Genomic DNA, 16,648 nt, shown 5'->3' with positions numbered 1-16,648 from the left:
CTCTTGCATCAGCATTGGGAAGTTCAGGGGTTGTCGGAGAAGAAAGAGGGTAAGGTTAGATTCATTAAATCATTTTTCAGATACATGTGTAGGTGTATGTTTGCATTAAACTGTGCTTATTGTACTGATTGTGATTACAGCTGATTGAAGCGGGACAGAAAACATGGATCCATCCTTCTACAGCCAGGAGCTCACCAACCTGTGTGCCACCCTTCAAATAAGACTAGAAGCTACACTGGATCTCACAGCTACACACCACAGACGTCTACACACTGGAGAAGATTCAGAGTTCCCCAAAGAATGTATGACCAAGAGGCTGCAAAGAGACATTTCAAGCTTCACCTGAGTTTTTCACTGGTTAGGCCAGTTGTGTTTGTACAATATTTGTGCTCTAAGTAAATAAAGCTTTGACTAAGCATATACCTTGTTCATGTTTTTTCTCTGTACAATATGTTCAACATATAACATCAAGCATCACATGAATGAATGTATAATCTTCATTAACTGCAGTGCTTTTTGTAAAGGCTTACTAATAAATAATAACATATATTAATAAATACATTATAAGTTACAACTATATATTTATTATTATTAATATTGTGTGGGAGGGGTTTACCCACGTGTGTACTGCAATGACCAAGGGTGACCATTAGCAGCAGATCTACCAGCCATCACAAGTGACTTTTCGTTTCAAGGGTCTGTGGTTTCCTCCAATGGTGAATCGAGAGAGGCTATCACAAGCAGCTTCACTTCGATTCATATGCTAATCAAATCACAACTTCGCTCCACAACCCCCCCCCCCCCGGGTAATGTTTCCATCCGTTATCGTCGCTGGAGAACGCGGAACTCGCGTCCTGTAAACAGCCACCAACTGCTGTGAATTAGGCGAGTTCCAAGAGGTTTCCTTTGACGGAAATTCTGCTTTTCGTCTAGTGGAAGTTGCTATGGCGTTTGTCTAAGAGAAATGGATTAAATGGTTATTTGCTATAGGTACTGCACATGTCCTAATGACTTCTGTTGCGCCACTGTTACGCCCCCTAGTGGCTAGGAGTGGGACATAACATAAATGCAACAGATCTGGAGAAGTGAGGGTGCAATCACAAAGAAACCATGACACGAGATAAGGCAAAGAAAGTATTTATTTAAACAAAGCAACACAGGGAACAACAAGGACTCTCAGTTGCACCACAGAAAAGAACACCCACCTCCACCCCCCCCCCCCCCCCTCCCTCCTTTACAGGTGATTAGCACCCAAAAGTACAGTGGGTGGTGCTCACTCTAACCTGGGGTATTAACAAGGAGTAAACCTACTAGTGTGTTATATGTAGCCCCCGGAGTATCTTACCTGTCCTCGTTGTCCCTGTGCGCACAACAAAAAACATTAACAAAGACAAAGACAAAACAAAAGTAGGATGCTAACAACTCAACTAATACAGGTAAAACTAAATCAGTGCACCAGCAAACAACCAAGCTAAACCAAACAAAACAATCAGAGCTCTGCCACAGCTCAACCCAAAAAGCCTCCTCTGTGGGCAATTCACTGACACGTCTTTCCCGAGAGCTCCCCCTTCCGGTCCCTGCAGGCATCATCAGTCAACCAGGAGGAGGAGACAAAACAACAACACAAAACAGAACACAATACATGCATACATACAAGACATACGAAACACTGTACGTAACAGCAACCACTGCAAGATCAACATGGCAGATCTTTTTAAATATTAGTATTTATGTATTAAATAGAGGACACATTCAAATCCCTTAAAAAGAGATGTTTGTCCATGGTAGCAACAATAACCGGTGTGATTTGGAGTCTGTGGGTCAGATCACAGGAAATAAAAGTTGTTCTTCCCTGTGCAAAGATGAATTTATTGATGGTCCCAAAATCGAAGTCCTGTGAATTACCCAACCTCAAACTAACTTCACAATGGTCTGACGAAAAAGGCAGATTTACTCAAAGTCTTTCATCATTTCTGCTGTTTTCAACAACACAACCACTTTCTACGTTTTGCTTCTCTGTCCCTCCTGTTCCCCCATGTGTTCACTACTAACGCTCCGACGAGAGAGAGTTATTGGCATTTATTGATGAACATTGATTTCTGTTAGGTTGCCAAATGCAACATTTCATCTATCAGTAACCTTAACAATAGAGCATTTTGTTATTTGATTTGTTTTTTTTAAATTTTGCCTCACCCTGACCGTTTGTACTTTGTCCTTTTAGCAAAGTATAAACTTACGCTTCCAGCAATAATATTATTATTAATAGAAATAATAGTACCTACGCTATACGACTCTGGACAATAAATTACTATGATTGCTTTTTCTTCACCAACCACTAATGACAACAATATTTCTACTCCAAACACTATAAAACATGATTTGTATTGTGTGTGTGTGCACGCCTTCACTTGACCGGTTATTTCCGTTATTTCACAAGAGGTCCACGTTCCGTCATTCTTGCTTTGTTTTTCTTTTTCATCTCTTATGACAAAGCTTTAACTTGTGTCTATTCACCACTATGTGTGGAAGTGTTATAGTTCCAGTTCTAGTTTTCAACCTTTGTTGTCTGTGGCTGACAACAGTCAACAATAAATAATTTTCTTGTCAGGAATAAACCTTCTTCTTGCCTGAATTGTCTGTAGCTGAATAGGTTAGGCCTAGGCTACCATATTTTTATGTTGGACCTAGCAGGGGTACCTGAAGAGCCTTATATTGTCTGAGGTCGTACATGGTGTAAACAGTTTGAGAACCACTGGACTAAAGCATGGTAATGTAACAAACATAATTTTTAAACTAAAAAACATCACCAAATAAGGGCATACATCCTGTCAGGTAGATAGTATCACAGCAGAGAGACACCTGGTCACTGGAATTTTCCATTACACAGACAAACAGTCAGGGGGGGGGCCCCAGCAATTTAAATAACCCTATTCAGATGATAGAGCTTGTTCAGTTTGTTTAGTTTTCTCCCGGGGCCCTCACAGCAGCAAAGTATGTATAAAGCTTTATTTATTTTAATCATCACTGCATGAAGTTTTTACTACAGTACATGATACGTGAAGAGAAGCTGACTGAGTTGATCAGTAAATTGTCTTTCTTTCTGCAGATCTGACAAGATGAGACTTCTCGTGGTCTCTTTTCTGGGTGCCATCTCCGCAGTGATGGCTGGTAATAGTATTCCTTTTGTGTCTTAATATGTGTGTATGCATACAATTATATTTATTACATTTTATTCTTAATGTGAAGGCATCAAATTTAATCATCAAGGTTACTAAAGCCTGCCATATTGACTTTCTTTAAAACTGATAGATGCTTTATCGACATAAGGGATGAAGCAGTTACTGGTTTCACATTTTACTGTGGAAAAATCCAATTTGTGTACGTGTACTTTTTGAACATCTTCTGCACATTTGAACATAGATAAATATGATAAAACATCACAGCGTTTCAAGTCTGAGTGAAATATTAAGTTCAGTACTGTAGAATCTGTGTGGACAAGATCCATGATGGAAAAATAAGACGCACAAAAAAGAAATGGAGAAAGAACTCTGATTACTCGTCGTTACTTTTAATGATTATGTTAACGTTGACTCACAGTCATCCGAGATAAAGATTTGATTCAAGACTTTTCTTATATTTTAAGACCCATTTTTCAATTTGCATCAATATGCTTCACTAATAATCCACCATATGACGCATATTTCAATAAAATAAGCGTTGTTTTGTGCTTGTTTTACAAATATCTACACGAGTCGTGTGACAGGGCCAGTGTCGGGAAGAAATCCTTATTTTATTTAATCATAAACATTATTTTAGAGTAACTAACTAGTGTAAACTTGTGTTTACTTGTACAAAATTGTGTGACTACTGATCTGGAATTTGTTCGCTAACGCGCAGGTTTGGTGAAGCTGCGTCACACACTGTTATTTGGGTTATTGTGATTTTATAATAAATACAAAAAAATGTGTGAATCTTGTGTAGGTTAGCCACACGTGGTTGTTCACTGAAGACAGATACGGAGACTGCTTTACCTCACTGCATTTACCTCACTGCACACTATCATCATTGTCACTATGCAGTTAGCGCAACAATAACAATAACGTGCTTACCACATGATTTCCATTACACCACTTTTATTTTGAATTGCGGATTTGGTTTCAACTCGCACCTCGGTGCTGCTGCGGTTATCAAAACCACTTTTTCAGTATTTCCTGTCACATGACCACAGCATATGACAGGCTGTTTGCAGAAGCATCACCTATTCTTCAGTTTGTCAGTGTCTGCCGATGATTTAATTGTTAATCAACCAATCATTGCATCTCTCGATTTTTTTCTTCTTAGTTTCGGGGCGAGAAATAATGATCATTTGATCATTTATACATTTTAAGTCAGTTTTGGGCCCAAAAACATAGTTTTGCCTCAGTGTCTCCACGACTGTGAAAACCTTTGACTAAGCAGCTTTTTATTTGTAAAAAAATGAGTGCATGTATTTTCACCATTTTATTATGTTTATGTTGAGATATTAATGAGCCATTATAGAAGTAAATTATAGGCTTCATATGGAGGCCAATTATAGCTACCTACTCTTCCTTATTTGATAAATAGCTTCAAAGCCACTCCTTATTCAGGAATACCAAATATGATACAACACAGAGAAAATAGAGTACAAAGTACACAGAGTCTATGATTTGAGCCAGCCTTGTGTAACGTCCGGGCTTTCTGTCGTCTTTGACGTGTCGTCCAGTTTCCATTCGAGCCACCTTCACTTCCTCCAGGATAAGCATCAGCAGCTCAACCTCACTGGGCTTCATCACTGGACCCAGATGACCTCGCTCTTCAGCTGCAGAGGGGTCTGTGTGGCAAACAGGATTCAAAAGAAAGTTACAAGTGGAGTAAGTAAGAAGAAAGTCCAAAATTAGAACAATTCAGAGAAAGTAATTATGTCAGCAAACTTAAAAGAAATTCAATTATATACAGTGTAAAATGTATAAATAATGAAATAAAATTCAATTTATAATAAAAGTAGTATAAACATTTTTATAATAATAGCACCTAAAACACAAAATGCACCTTTGTGAGAGTTGCCTTCCAGCTGAATTTCCACTTCCTGGTTATTAACCGCGTTTTGAGCATTGTTTCCACTGCAACCATCGAGCCCCAACAGAAAGTCCATCAGCATGGCCTCCAGGATGCTCAGCCCCACCAGAGTGAACACCGACACACAGAAGCTGGCTGGAACAAACATGCACATGATCAGTGTGTAGAGCAGGGGTGTCCAAACTTTTTATCCCGAGGGCCACATACAGTAAAAAATACGAAGGTCTGGGCCCCTCACGCCGCCACACCCCCTGCCCTCGAGCAGACTGTTGACAGTGCGCCTCAATTTCATCGCTCAGGGCGGGGCTGGGGGGAGGGAGTTGGGCGACACCTAGTGTCTAAACTGAGATGTGCAATACAGTGGGCCATAGTCCATTACATTACATTTCATTTAGCTGACGCTTTTATCCAAAGCCACTTACAATAAGTACATTAAACCCTGAGGGTACAAACCCAGAACACAAGAAATCAAGAAAGTACAATTTCTTAAAAAATAAAGCAAAACTGCAAAGTGCTATAAGTAAGTAAGTAAATAGTATTTTTTTTTTTATGCGGGCCAATTCAAAATGGATAGCTAGCCGATGATGTCCCGAGGGTCGTAGTTTTGACCCCCCTGGTGTAGAGGGTGAATTTGATGACTGTGACTTATTCAGATTTTAGTGCCATGAACTCCATGAAGTCATGTGATTGAGTCACATTATATTTATGCTAATTTATATAAAAAGTCTTGTTGACTTGATTTTGTTTGAACAGGAAATAAATAGACAGAAATGTAGGTGTCCCACATTACCCAATGTCCCAGAATACCAGAATTCCCCCTGTAGATGGATGGATCGCTGGTGTGTGTGTGTGTGTCTGTGTCTTTATGGGACATTTTGACTTTGTCAGGACATTTCGGCCGGTACTCACAAATTCGAAGGGCTATTCGAGAGTTGAGACTTGGTATCAGGGTTAGACTAAGGTTAGGTTAGGGTTAGGCATTTAGTGGTGATGGTTAAGGGACTAGGGAATGCATTACGTCAATGAGTTTCCTCAGAACTATAGAGAGATGTGCTTGTGTGTGTGTGTGTGTGTATGTGTTTGTGTGTGTGTGTGTGTGTGTGTGTGTGTGTGTGTCTGTGTCTGTGTGTGTATGTGACAACTGACCCATCAACGGCAGCTTGGCTTCAGTGGACGGCAGCATATCCTGAAGAAGGAGCAGGAGGACGGAGATTGACAGGAGCAGAGTCACTTTGAAGCTCAGTTTTTCACCCCTGATGAAAAATGACGCCAGATCCAGGATCAGGAAGTACAACAGGGGCACGATTAAATTGATCACATAAAGCATTGGCTTCCTCTTGATGATGACCTGAAATAAAAAATTAGAAAAAACGTTAAATTAATTAGGCTAGAAATAAACCTAGTTGGACGATGTGGAAATAACTATGTTATGAAATATTCTTACCATGTATATGAGCCTGCTCTCAGATACATTTTGTTTTTCAAGAGAATCATAAATAATTGTCATGTTTAAAAGTTCCCATTCTCCCTGTGTGATCATTATCAGAACAGAGACTGAAGAAAGAGTTTCTTGACTGTTGATTGTTCTCAGTACAATTGATTCCGCTGTGTAAAAAAAACAGAATAACTACATTAAATATGTTCTCACAGCTGAAAAAAACACACAACGGATGTGGCTCTAATTTACCGTGGTAGTTCATGGATCCAAATGTGATGTTACAACGCTGTGTGTCAAATGGGAAGAGTTTCAGTTTGAACTGACAGGTGGTCGTCAGCCGCTGGCGTCCGCTTGCGCTCACCCACCCATTAGATGTCAGAGTGACCAGAGGACTGTTCCGAATGGTCCCAGTGTCAGAAGTGCTGAACGGAGGAAAAGGAAATGGAATATTTCAGAAGATTTTTTTCATTCTATCACAAGGATTATAATCCCAAGTAAATGTATTTTCTCTCTTGACCATTGAGACGACTATAAAAATAACCCAGGATGTTAAATAAAAAAATCTGCGCTTTATTTTTTCAATTTGTGATAATTGTGTCTGCAATTTTTGGAAGGAAGGAAGGAAGGGAGGGAGGAAGGAAAGGGAGGGAAGGAAGAAAGAAAGAAAGAAAGAAAGAAAGAAAGAAAGAAAGAAAGAAAGAAAAAGAGAGATAGATAGATAAATAGATAGATAGACAGATAGATAGATAGATAGATAGATAGATAGATAGATAGATAGATAGATAGATAGATGGATAGATAGATAGATAAGATTGATGGTTACTCCTCTTGAATGGATACATCTGGGACCCAGAGCATGTTCCTAGGAACCGTCAACATTTTAATTCCACAGAAGTTTGAAGAATTCCAGTTCAGGAATTCATTTCTCCAGCTCTGAGAGGAGACAAGAAAAGGCTCAGGTTGGAGAGTGACGAGATTCAAAGAGCTATGGCAGTGAACCATGCTCCTGAAGTTAATGTATTTAGTGAAATGAAAAGTATCCATGTTTCATGTGAACGTCCAGATTCTTACCATTTGTGTCTGGACGTGAGTGGTGACAGTTTGAGACTTTTCATCCTGCAGACAATCAGCAGCACCATGGTGAGCACTCATGAGTATTAACAACAAAAACAGCCACGTATCCAAAACACACCAACAGGTCAATCATCTGGGATGAATGAAACGACAGCTGTAACTCAAATAGCATCTTTTGTAACTTGCCAAGTAACTATACATACTTGTACACTACCGTGAATAAAGCTGGTAAATAAATGTAGAGCAGCAAAAGGTATTATCATTTCTTTCTGAGATGTGAATTGTAAAGTATAAATAAATGGAAGTATTTAAGTGCATTAGGAGCAGTATAAATACATTTAGATATAAAGTCAGTTTGGCAGAAGACGCTCACCACTTCTAGAATACCAAACAGCACCATGTCCAGGTAAACAACAGTTGTTGTAGTCCAGTTTTTCACAGGTCTCATTATTGACAGAGGGGAGTCTGTTTGAATCAGGTTCAAGTGAGTCAGGAGGCTCAAGTACGAGCAGTCCGACATCTCACTACTGGAGACTCCTGCAGCTGAGGAGGCAACGAGGAAAACACAGAATCTGATCCCTCAGGAGGTCAAACAGCAAAACAACATCTCAGCTGCAGCAAAATAAATAAAATTATATGTTCATTTTATAACTCACCAGTGACAGCAAGTAAGGCGAGAGTCATCAGCCCTGACATGACTATGCCCTCAGCTCGACGTGAGCGAATGCTTTTTAACTGCAAAAAACACACTCACTCAAACAGTGGAACAATAGAAGATGTACGTACAGATGCCACGTCAATAAGAGTTATTAACGTCATTGTCAGCTTCTCTTTGTTCCTGAACAGAACAGAACAGAGAGCAGAAGAAATCAGCTGCACATGTCTATTGTCGACCTGCAGCTGAAGCAAAAAGTCAACATGAGGCGCATCTCAGCGAAACGTCGGGAGGGAGGGGAGAGATTTTTACAGAAATGTAAACTAGAAATAAAAAAACTGAAATGTTTTCAGGTTTTTGTTGTGTGTCCCCACCAGCCAGTGCAGTTTCAGTTTCCACACTATATTTCCAGACTCATGAGGTCACCTTGCTCTTTGATCACGAAAATCCATGCAGTTTACTTGTGAGTCCAAGTGGCAACTGATCAAAATTTGAAGATTCAGTCTTTAAATATCACGTCCAAGAGGCCAAAGACTGTTTATGAGGTCACCCTGAGCTCAACATACAACCATCAATTTCAATAGATTTACTCAGTGAGCCCAAGAGAATGTTAATGGAAAATTTGAACAGATTCTCGAGGGGTGTTCTTACATCAAGCATTCACAGGCAAAAAGGGTTTGTGAGGTCACAGTACCCTTGACCTTTGAACTCTAACTCCTCGAGTCCAAGTGGATGTTTGTACCAGCTGTAATAAATTCCAAATGGCTGTTCCTGATTTATCACATTCACAGCAACGATACATCGACCTTTAACCACCAAAATAAAATCAATTGTGTGAACCGAATTTGAAGAAATTCCCTCAAGACGTTCTTGAGATATTGTGGTGACTGAAGTAACTGACCAAAAACACTGTCTCTGGCCACTGGCTGTTAGTCACGCGGTTGCATATATACATGTATATTTAAAAAAAGACAGGCATGTGACCAGAGATGTTTCCAGGTTTTTAGTTTAAATATCTTAAAATGTAAATAAAATACCTGAACAGCTAGTTTTCAGTATTTAAAAAAAGCAGACAACCACATTACCTGTTGTAGATTTGGAAACAAGATAAACATTTATTGAAGGCGGATCTTTCATTTTCATAAACCTTTTTATTATGGACTTCACCTTGATTCTCCCCCACAAACATTTAAATTCCTAATTTGTAATATTTATACAGTTAATCATCTTCAGCCCTATTCTGCTTTATTATTCTGTTCAATGTCCACCATCATGTTTTCTTAGTTGCTGTAATCTTTTCTTCTGAGTCTTTTATAGTATTTTCGTCTTGAACCTTGTTCAATTCTAACATTAAATTCATTTATATACAGGTTTTTTTCTTTGTAATGCTTGGTAAAGAAAGTCGGCTCAACTTGTTATTTTAATGAACTTTATCAATAAATCTGACTTTATCAATAACGTTGTAGTTTTATTGTAAACTGCACAATTAAATAATTGCTCACGGGAAAATAAAGGAGTAATATTGAGTCTGGTCAGATTCATAATTAACACCAGATAGACGTGTTTCCATTTTCTCCCACTGTACAAAAATGGAGCCCTTGGATACTAGGATACTTTGAATTTTGAATCTGGTCCAATGTCCCATCTGTTCACATGGAGGAGGCGGGGTTTATGACCTTATTTGGAGCCAAAAAATATCCATTCGTAGTAAATCAGACACATTTGCAGTTTTATTTAAAAGTCCTGAAAACGTGTGTTGAAATGTTTTGCAGCGACGTCTCAGGGGTAAACATCGGTTGGCAGCTGGAAGTCTTTGAAGGTGTAGAAGGAGATGTCTCCGTAGTCCACCACAGCAAAGACCACTGGGACGTCTCCGCTCTGGGAGGCCAGCAGCTTGATAGCTCGCAGGTCGGGCACAGGGCCGTCGAAACTGAAACACGGCAGGGATGGAATCACATTATGGAGAGTGGTCAGTTTCGAAGGGAGAGACAAGTCTGACATCAGTTAGTTGATTATGGTTATTTCTGGTCGTTTATCAAGTAAGAGGGACAAGTGTTCTCGGGAAATTGTGTTTGTTTTCTGGCCTTTTTAACTAAATGACTGATCAAACAGCAAGGTTACCAGAATCATAACAAGACAAGACAGAGATACAAAAGAGCCATTCATCTCCAATCACTGTAACCCGGGTCAGGTACCTGTTGTTTCCTGTAAACGAATCCTGAGTAAACATGGCCGTACCTGCACACACACATGCGGGAGTAAGGTTTCCCCGGACTGTTCTTCTTGAACTCAGCCACCGAATCAGGTTGGTAAACACTGAAACAAATCCTCCAGTCCTCTGAGCTTTTTAACCTGAGCACACAAAAGCACAATGTGGTCACTCTGCATCACACTCGGTGAATGAGAACACGACAGGGCGGGAAGTGGCTCTGGCGTTTGTCTAACAGATATGGATGAAAGGTTTTTTTTTGCTACAAAACTTAATTTATACATTTCAAGTCTCAAATAGAAATTTCCCGCTGCTTCCGTGGAAATAACGGCTTAAAGAAAATCAGTCAGAGCCCAGCCGCGGATCCTGTGATCCAATCTGTGAAAAGGGCACCAGGGTCGTATTTGCAATATTTATTCATTCATCCGTTTTTAATATAGGGTGTTTCACACCTGCTGTCTTTGGTCTGAACCTTCAGACACAAAAGGTGTGAAAGGTGCCTCGGATCAACAGCCCAAAATTGTGTCCGACCAAAAGAGGTGGTTTGCATCAGGGTCAAACTGAAACAGGATTTGGTTTGTTTGCAGTGTGAAAACCCACTTTTTGTATAGTTTGGACTTTTGGAATGACTGCAGGAAGTTGAGACAGCATTTAATAATAGAAGAAGAAAAAGAAGAGGAAGAGGCTCACGACGAGGACATCAATTTGAACACGTGTGGAGTACTGCACCTGAAGTTTCATGATGCTGGTAGTAGAACATGAATATATTAAATTGGCAACCAAATTAACTGATTCATCACATTTTTCCATTCAAACAGAAGGACTACTAACTACCCAACTGACAACATCAGAGTAACACCCGTCTTCAAACCAATCAATTATAGGTAGAAGCAGCCCGAGAAGTAGTGATGACAACAGGACGTACGAATGTCATAATTTGTAAGTGTTTTCCCTGATTTACAATGTGAAACCAAAACTAACAATAGCAAATGAAAAACAATGCAACAAAGACATTAAGCTTGGTTAAGACTTTTAGGTGTGAAAACGGTGTGAAATCTCAGGTTACCTATTTATTCATTCATGTATTTATCCGTTTTCAGTGTAAAAAGAGGAAGCAGCACAAGTAATACCTGGACGCCCCCTCGAGTAAATCTGTAGACTCGATCACGCTGATTTTATCCAACAGCTCCTCTGGAATAAAAGAATATCAGTGACTTGGATTTCGGATTAGAGTGAAATAACTTTGACAGAACGTTTAAGTAAAACTCAGGTCTTGTAGTCTCACTGGTGGGGATTGGTTGTCTTGGGTCATGTAAGGGAGTGACTTCTCTGTTCCACAGGTGAGCTGGTCGGTCGTCCCCTCTTCCCTGTCGCCTCTTCAGGAGCTCTTGATACTCCGCCCAGTTTCTGCATTGCCGGACCTAAAGGAAATCAACAAAATAATTTCCCTGATAAAAAATGTCAGGTACGTCCTAATGTCATGTTTGATTTTAAATTGTTGTTGTCACAAACGTCTTTGTCTTTGTTGACATCCCGCCGCCGCCGCCGCTCGTCTTCTTCCCTCCTCTGCTCATTTGAGGACATAGCCACCTTCCGCAAGTTTATCCTCTGCTTCCAGGGGGCAACGTCACAGGCTCCCACAGCCAAAGCCCCAGGCAGCAGAGAAGGGTCTGGAGATGCCAGACAGCTGGACAGAGGTTCACTTGAGCCAAGGTCAGGGAACGAGATGGAGCTGAAGTCCCAGCGAGAGGGAACAGAGGTGGCGCAGTGATTTGATCCTCTGGCCGAGTCCCTGTCCCTGAGACCATCTGCTGCCCACCAGCTCCTGCCCCCACCTTCATCTGCTGGATAAGTGGTAGTCGCGGCGGGGATCTGGACCTCCATATCCTCAGGAGAGGTTGACTCTGGAAGCTTTGTGTCCTCCTCGCCTTTATCCTCCATCATCCTCTCAGTTCTATCAGTGGAATTTTCTTGAGCATCAGCACAACTGCAGCAAAAACAGAGGATGAAATTTACTCTGTGCAGTTTTAGATTTGTGACCCCAAATGACCTAACCATAGATTTCTAAATCTATAACTTGTTTTAAATCTTTTCTTCAAATGTTCTTTATCGAAAATCTTTCATCTCCGTGTGAAATTTGAAATCTTATCATCTTATTTTATTGTTGTTTCATCCCTTTGGCTTTGAAGAGGTGCATTGCATATTAAGCTGATAATGAATATCTTTCTGTATGATGAACTTGGCCACTGTTTACCTGGATGACTGGGTGGAGGAGGGGCTGACACTACGCTTCCTCTTCTGTTGTTTTCCTGCTCTATCATGCGAGTGAGGCAGGTTCAGCTGCCTTGCGTATGACGATGGCTCAGAACTGTAACAAACCACAAATAATAAAAGATTTAGCTCATTTTTGAAACCTTGACCTCCGTTATATATCCACTTATAACTGAGTCTTTAAATCATCTATTTGGACAAAATCAGGTTTAACAAACAACGTTACGAAGTGGGTTAATATGGATGTGCTGTCTTACTGGACTCGATACTGGATGTTAGGTTTTTGTTACCTGGGATCGAACCTGTGAACCACATAGCCAAGCCTCTTCAGATGCCCAAACACCTTTGTGAGGAGAAAGATTTATTAGACCGATTCAGCATCGTGCTCCGCTTCCAGAACTTGAACTCGGACTGAAAGCTTTACCTGATACTGTCGGAGGCTCACTGTGGCTGAGGACAGAAATCTCTCATAACCGTCCTGAATGGACAGCGGCAAATCCTGATAAAACACCTGCAGGTTTCCCTGCTCACACAAAGTTTAGAGATCTCAGTTTATAGGTCAAACGTATTTCTTGACTCTTATTACAATAATGCTGAAGAAAAATTACGACTTTTTGTGCTCCAGGTGACTTTACCACACCAGGTTTAATCTGCCACTCACACACTCCATCAGGTAGAGAGCCTCTTCAGGGAGGAGACACTGTTTGCCATTGGCAGAAAATCCCATCGTATGCCAGAACTTTCCCTGTGTACAAAAATGGTATATATCATTAAAAACATTTTCAAAAAAATCCAATTAATATTATAATAGTTTGACAAAATCTTGAAAACAAAAACTCACATGAGCTAGAGTGCAGAAGATGTCAGAGGGCTCAGAGTGTGTTTATAGTTAGTCACACTTTCTGTGATGCAGGCAACATCCACATTAGTATGTATTAGTTCTTATACGAAAACAAAACCTGTGGTTGCGTTTTCGTCTTAATGGATAAACAGGAAGTTGTTTGAAAACGATGACACGTTCTCTTCCTTATTGGTTCTTATCAGTCTTGAGTCGACTTCTAGTGGTGAACACATGACTATGTGTATGTGAATGGTCATGTCGTGTGTGCTACGGTACGTTAACAGATTGAGATTATTTCTGATGTGGAGCTAAAATGCTCATCTGCATGCAGATGATTTAGTTTTGAATATAACACGTGCCAGTGTGGACACAGCCTCATACTCACAGCTGGAGACTGAAGCTCCACAATCCGGTTGTCTGGAATCCATGTTGCCTTCACTAAGTTTCCTCTGCAGTAAAATAAAAACAGAAAACATGTATAACATTTTTAAGGGCAGCACAACTGGACTCCTGCTGTTTGTGCATCCTCTTACATTAATGACAATCAACATGTTGCATCTGGTTGTCTGATATAGGGTTTGCGGACACTTGGATGACACCACAAGAGCAGTATTCTTCTCGTTTTCAGACTAATTTTGTCTGGACTGTTTCTGGTGTTTGTCTTGCAGATATGAAGAACTAAGGAGGAGAATGTCGTGGTCAGACACATTTACAACAACAGGAAAATGTCACTTCATATTCAGATGAGGGGTGGCGCCTGGGTAGAGCAGGATTTAGGACATGATGTATAAATTATGTTGCTAACATGGTCTCATTTGGTCATTTTACTCAAGGTGGCAGCAAAAGTTCAGGGAAATGTCCGGAGCAACTGACTCAGACTTTTGTGTTCTCACATACAATCCCTCAGGAGTTCAGGAAAATATTCAGGAGTTCAGTACCTGTCTACAAAAATTGTTTTGTCAACCTCAGTAACTGTTCCTGCTTGTTTTGCATGGTTGACAACAGAGCTCATGTAGGATACTTTCAGAAAATTCAGGACAACAATAAAGGCTTCAAAAAGGTGAAATCAGAGGATGGACAGATGCCTACTCACAGCCTCTCCACTCTCTCCTCTGATAGGAGGCTCCAGTGCTCGGTCAGACTCTGGTCAAGCCGCTGTCTCTGCTCGTCTGAGCCGTCAGGGAAGAAGTCCTTCGGTCCTCTCACTGGGATCTTGTGACTCCTGGACCGAGCTGCAAACAGCTCAGACGGACTGGAAGTAACAAACAATAAATCTTATATAACTGGTGTGACAATAAAATATTGTGAATAGAGTCCTAATGTCAGTATTACTGTCACCAAGACAGTTAAGGTTAATTTTTGGTTGGATATTGGACAGACATCCAGTTTGGATCACAGGGATTTCACTTAGGGACCATCAATAAATTCCCCTTTGATTTGGATATAACTGCATTCTATTTAATTGTGTGCTGCACATACACATTAAAGTAGTAGGAAAAGCTCTTAAAATAGTCTATTCAATCAGGGTGGCCCCACTTGGCCTCCCCTTGGTAGCACCACTGTATTGAGGTGCATTTCTCTGCACCAGTCGACAAACAATCTGCTTTCCTGATCTTTTCTTAACACTCACATGTAGAGCTGATCTATACAATAACCTCATGAATGAAAATGTATATACCTGGATAAGCGGGGTGTTGCTTCTACTGCAACAATTAAAGGTTCATTGTGTAGGATTTTGTGACATCTAGTGACGAAGTTGCATGTTGCAGCTAAATAACCTGACCCTCCCCTTCTAAACATGAGAAAGAACCCGTGGAAGCCTTCAGTTGACATGAAAACTCAAAAGGTGTTTAGTTGGTCCAGTTTGGGCCACTGTAAAAAACTTGGTGGCCTCCGTAAAGAGGACCCACTCCCGGTGTATTTCAATTGGGCTCTTTCAAGGGTAAAGAAAACAACAATTAGTACAATTTAGATGATTACACACTAGTAAAATCATCACTAGGATTATTTCAAATTCCATTTGTGAAAATAGAACCCTTTAACCTCCATCTTACACAGAGAACCTTTAGGTTAAAAATAAGACTGCGTGGTGTGATAATCTGCTGCAGAACATATCTCCTGTCTGCAGCCTGTGTGTGTTGCCTGCTTATCAACGGGTTCACATCATAAATCCTGGTCATTCCGGTCACTTTACGTCTGATGTCCTGGTTGTGTCCGTCCCTTCTTGTGTGTGGCAGGTGAACAAAATGTTGGACTCAATATGTTTATGCATGCCACGTGACCGAATCAAACAAACCCAAAGTTAACTACAGGTAATGCACTACCTAATGACTTCTGTTGCGCCACCACTGCAAGATCAACATGGCAGTTATTTTTAAATATTAGTATTTAAGTATTAAATAGAGGACACATTCAAATCCATTAAAAAGATATGTTGTCTATGGTAGCCACACTATCTGGTGGGATTTGGAGTCTGTGGGTCAACTCACAGGAAATAAAAGTTGTTCTTCCCTGTTCGAAGATTAATTTATTGATGATCCCAGAATCAAAGTCCTGTGAATTACCCAACCTCAAACTAACTTCACCATGGTCAGACAAAAAAATCCGATTTACTCAATCTTTCATCATTTCTGATGTTTGCAACAACACAACCACTTTCTACGTTTAGCTTCTCCGTCCCGCCTGTTCCCCCATGTGTTCACTACAAACGCTCCGACGACAGAGAGAGTCATGTGAGAACCATCGAGCGACAGTGATGGAAGATGAGCTGCTGCTCGTCTCTGAATGAACAGTTAAAACCAACTGAAGCGACAACGAACCTTAACATCTCATTGTAGAGACTCTGCTCAGCGTGGGGATTGTTGTGGTCCGCCATGTTGGCTGACAGGCTGTCTCCTCTGGGTCCTGGCGCCCCTCCTGTTCACTAGATCCAAGTAGTTACACTCATGGCCAGCAGGGGGAGCCAATGCGCAGAGGGTGGATTGTGGATCGTGCTTCTGATTCTGATTTTGGATAGTGGTAGTGGATCCTGATCATGGTGGTTGATCGTGAAGGTGGATGCTG

General features: G+C 40.6%; 2 protein-coding genes across 6 annotated transcripts; both read right to left on the bottom strand.

Annotated features, from left to right (window-relative positions):
• Positions 1 to 3,549: 3,549 nt before the first annotated feature.
• LOC128459268 (5-hydroxytryptamine receptor 3A) lies at positions 3,550 to 8,324 on the bottom strand. Of its 3 annotated transcripts, none has more exons than XM_053444390.1 (9): positions 8,266 to 8,324; positions 7,983 to 8,152; positions 7,607 to 7,651; positions 7,359 to 7,468; positions 6,785 to 6,957; positions 6,542 to 6,702; positions 6,244 to 6,445; positions 5,071 to 5,232; positions 3,550 to 4,852 (listed from the first exon to the last, which is right to left on the bottom strand). In XM_053444390.1, the coding sequence occupies exons 1-9, from the start codon at positions 8,303 to 8,305 to the stop codon at positions 4,608 to 4,610; spliced, it is 1,308 nt and encodes a 435-aa protein (XP_053300365.1). In that variant the 5' UTR covers positions 8,306 to 8,324; the 3' UTR covers positions 3,550 to 4,607. The 3 variants fall into 3 exon arrangements, with proteins under 3 accessions (XP_053300365.1, XP_053300366.1, XP_053300367.1); XM_053444391.1 differs by having other exon boundaries at positions 7,983 to 8,146; positions 8,266 to 8,303; XM_053444392.1 differs by lacking the exon at positions 8,266 to 8,324 and having other exon boundaries at positions 7,607 to 7,742; positions 7,983 to 8,119.
• Positions 8,325 to 9,971: 1,647 nt separating this feature from the next.
• Positions 9,972 to 16,648, bottom strand: tsen54 (TSEN54 tRNA splicing endonuclease subunit). Of its 3 annotated transcripts, none has more exons than XM_053444289.1 (12): positions 16,405 to 16,648; positions 14,679 to 14,837; positions 13,971 to 14,034; positions 13,406 to 13,489; positions 13,169 to 13,267; positions 13,035 to 13,087; positions 12,728 to 12,841; positions 11,986 to 12,460; positions 11,759 to 11,894; positions 11,604 to 11,664; positions 10,503 to 10,616; positions 9,972 to 10,194 (listed from the first exon to the last, which is right to left on the bottom strand). In XM_053444289.1, exons 1-12 carry the CDS (start codon positions 16,458 to 16,460, stop codon positions 10,044 to 10,046), a joined length of 1,566 nt encoding a protein of 521 aa, XP_053300264.1. In that variant the 5' UTR covers positions 16,461 to 16,648; the 3' UTR covers positions 9,972 to 10,043. The 3 variants fall into 3 exon arrangements, with proteins under 3 accessions (XP_053300264.1, XP_053300266.1, XP_053300265.1); XM_053444291.1 differs by lacking the exon at positions 16,405 to 16,648 and adding an exon at positions 14,119 to 14,263 and having other exon boundaries at positions 14,679 to 14,816; XM_053444290.1 differs by lacking the exon at positions 9,972 to 10,194 and having other exon boundaries at positions 11,604 to 11,687; positions 16,405 to 16,645.

The sequence above is a fragment of the Pleuronectes platessa genome, chromosome 16 (assembly GCF_947347685.1).
Source record: "Pleuronectes platessa chromosome 16, fPlePla1.1, whole genome shotgun sequence".
In the NCBI taxonomy this organism is placed as follows: Eukaryota; Metazoa; Chordata; class Actinopteri; order Pleuronectiformes; family Pleuronectidae; genus Pleuronectes; species Pleuronectes platessa.
This window is presented reverse-complemented; position numbering and strand designations above follow the sequence as displayed.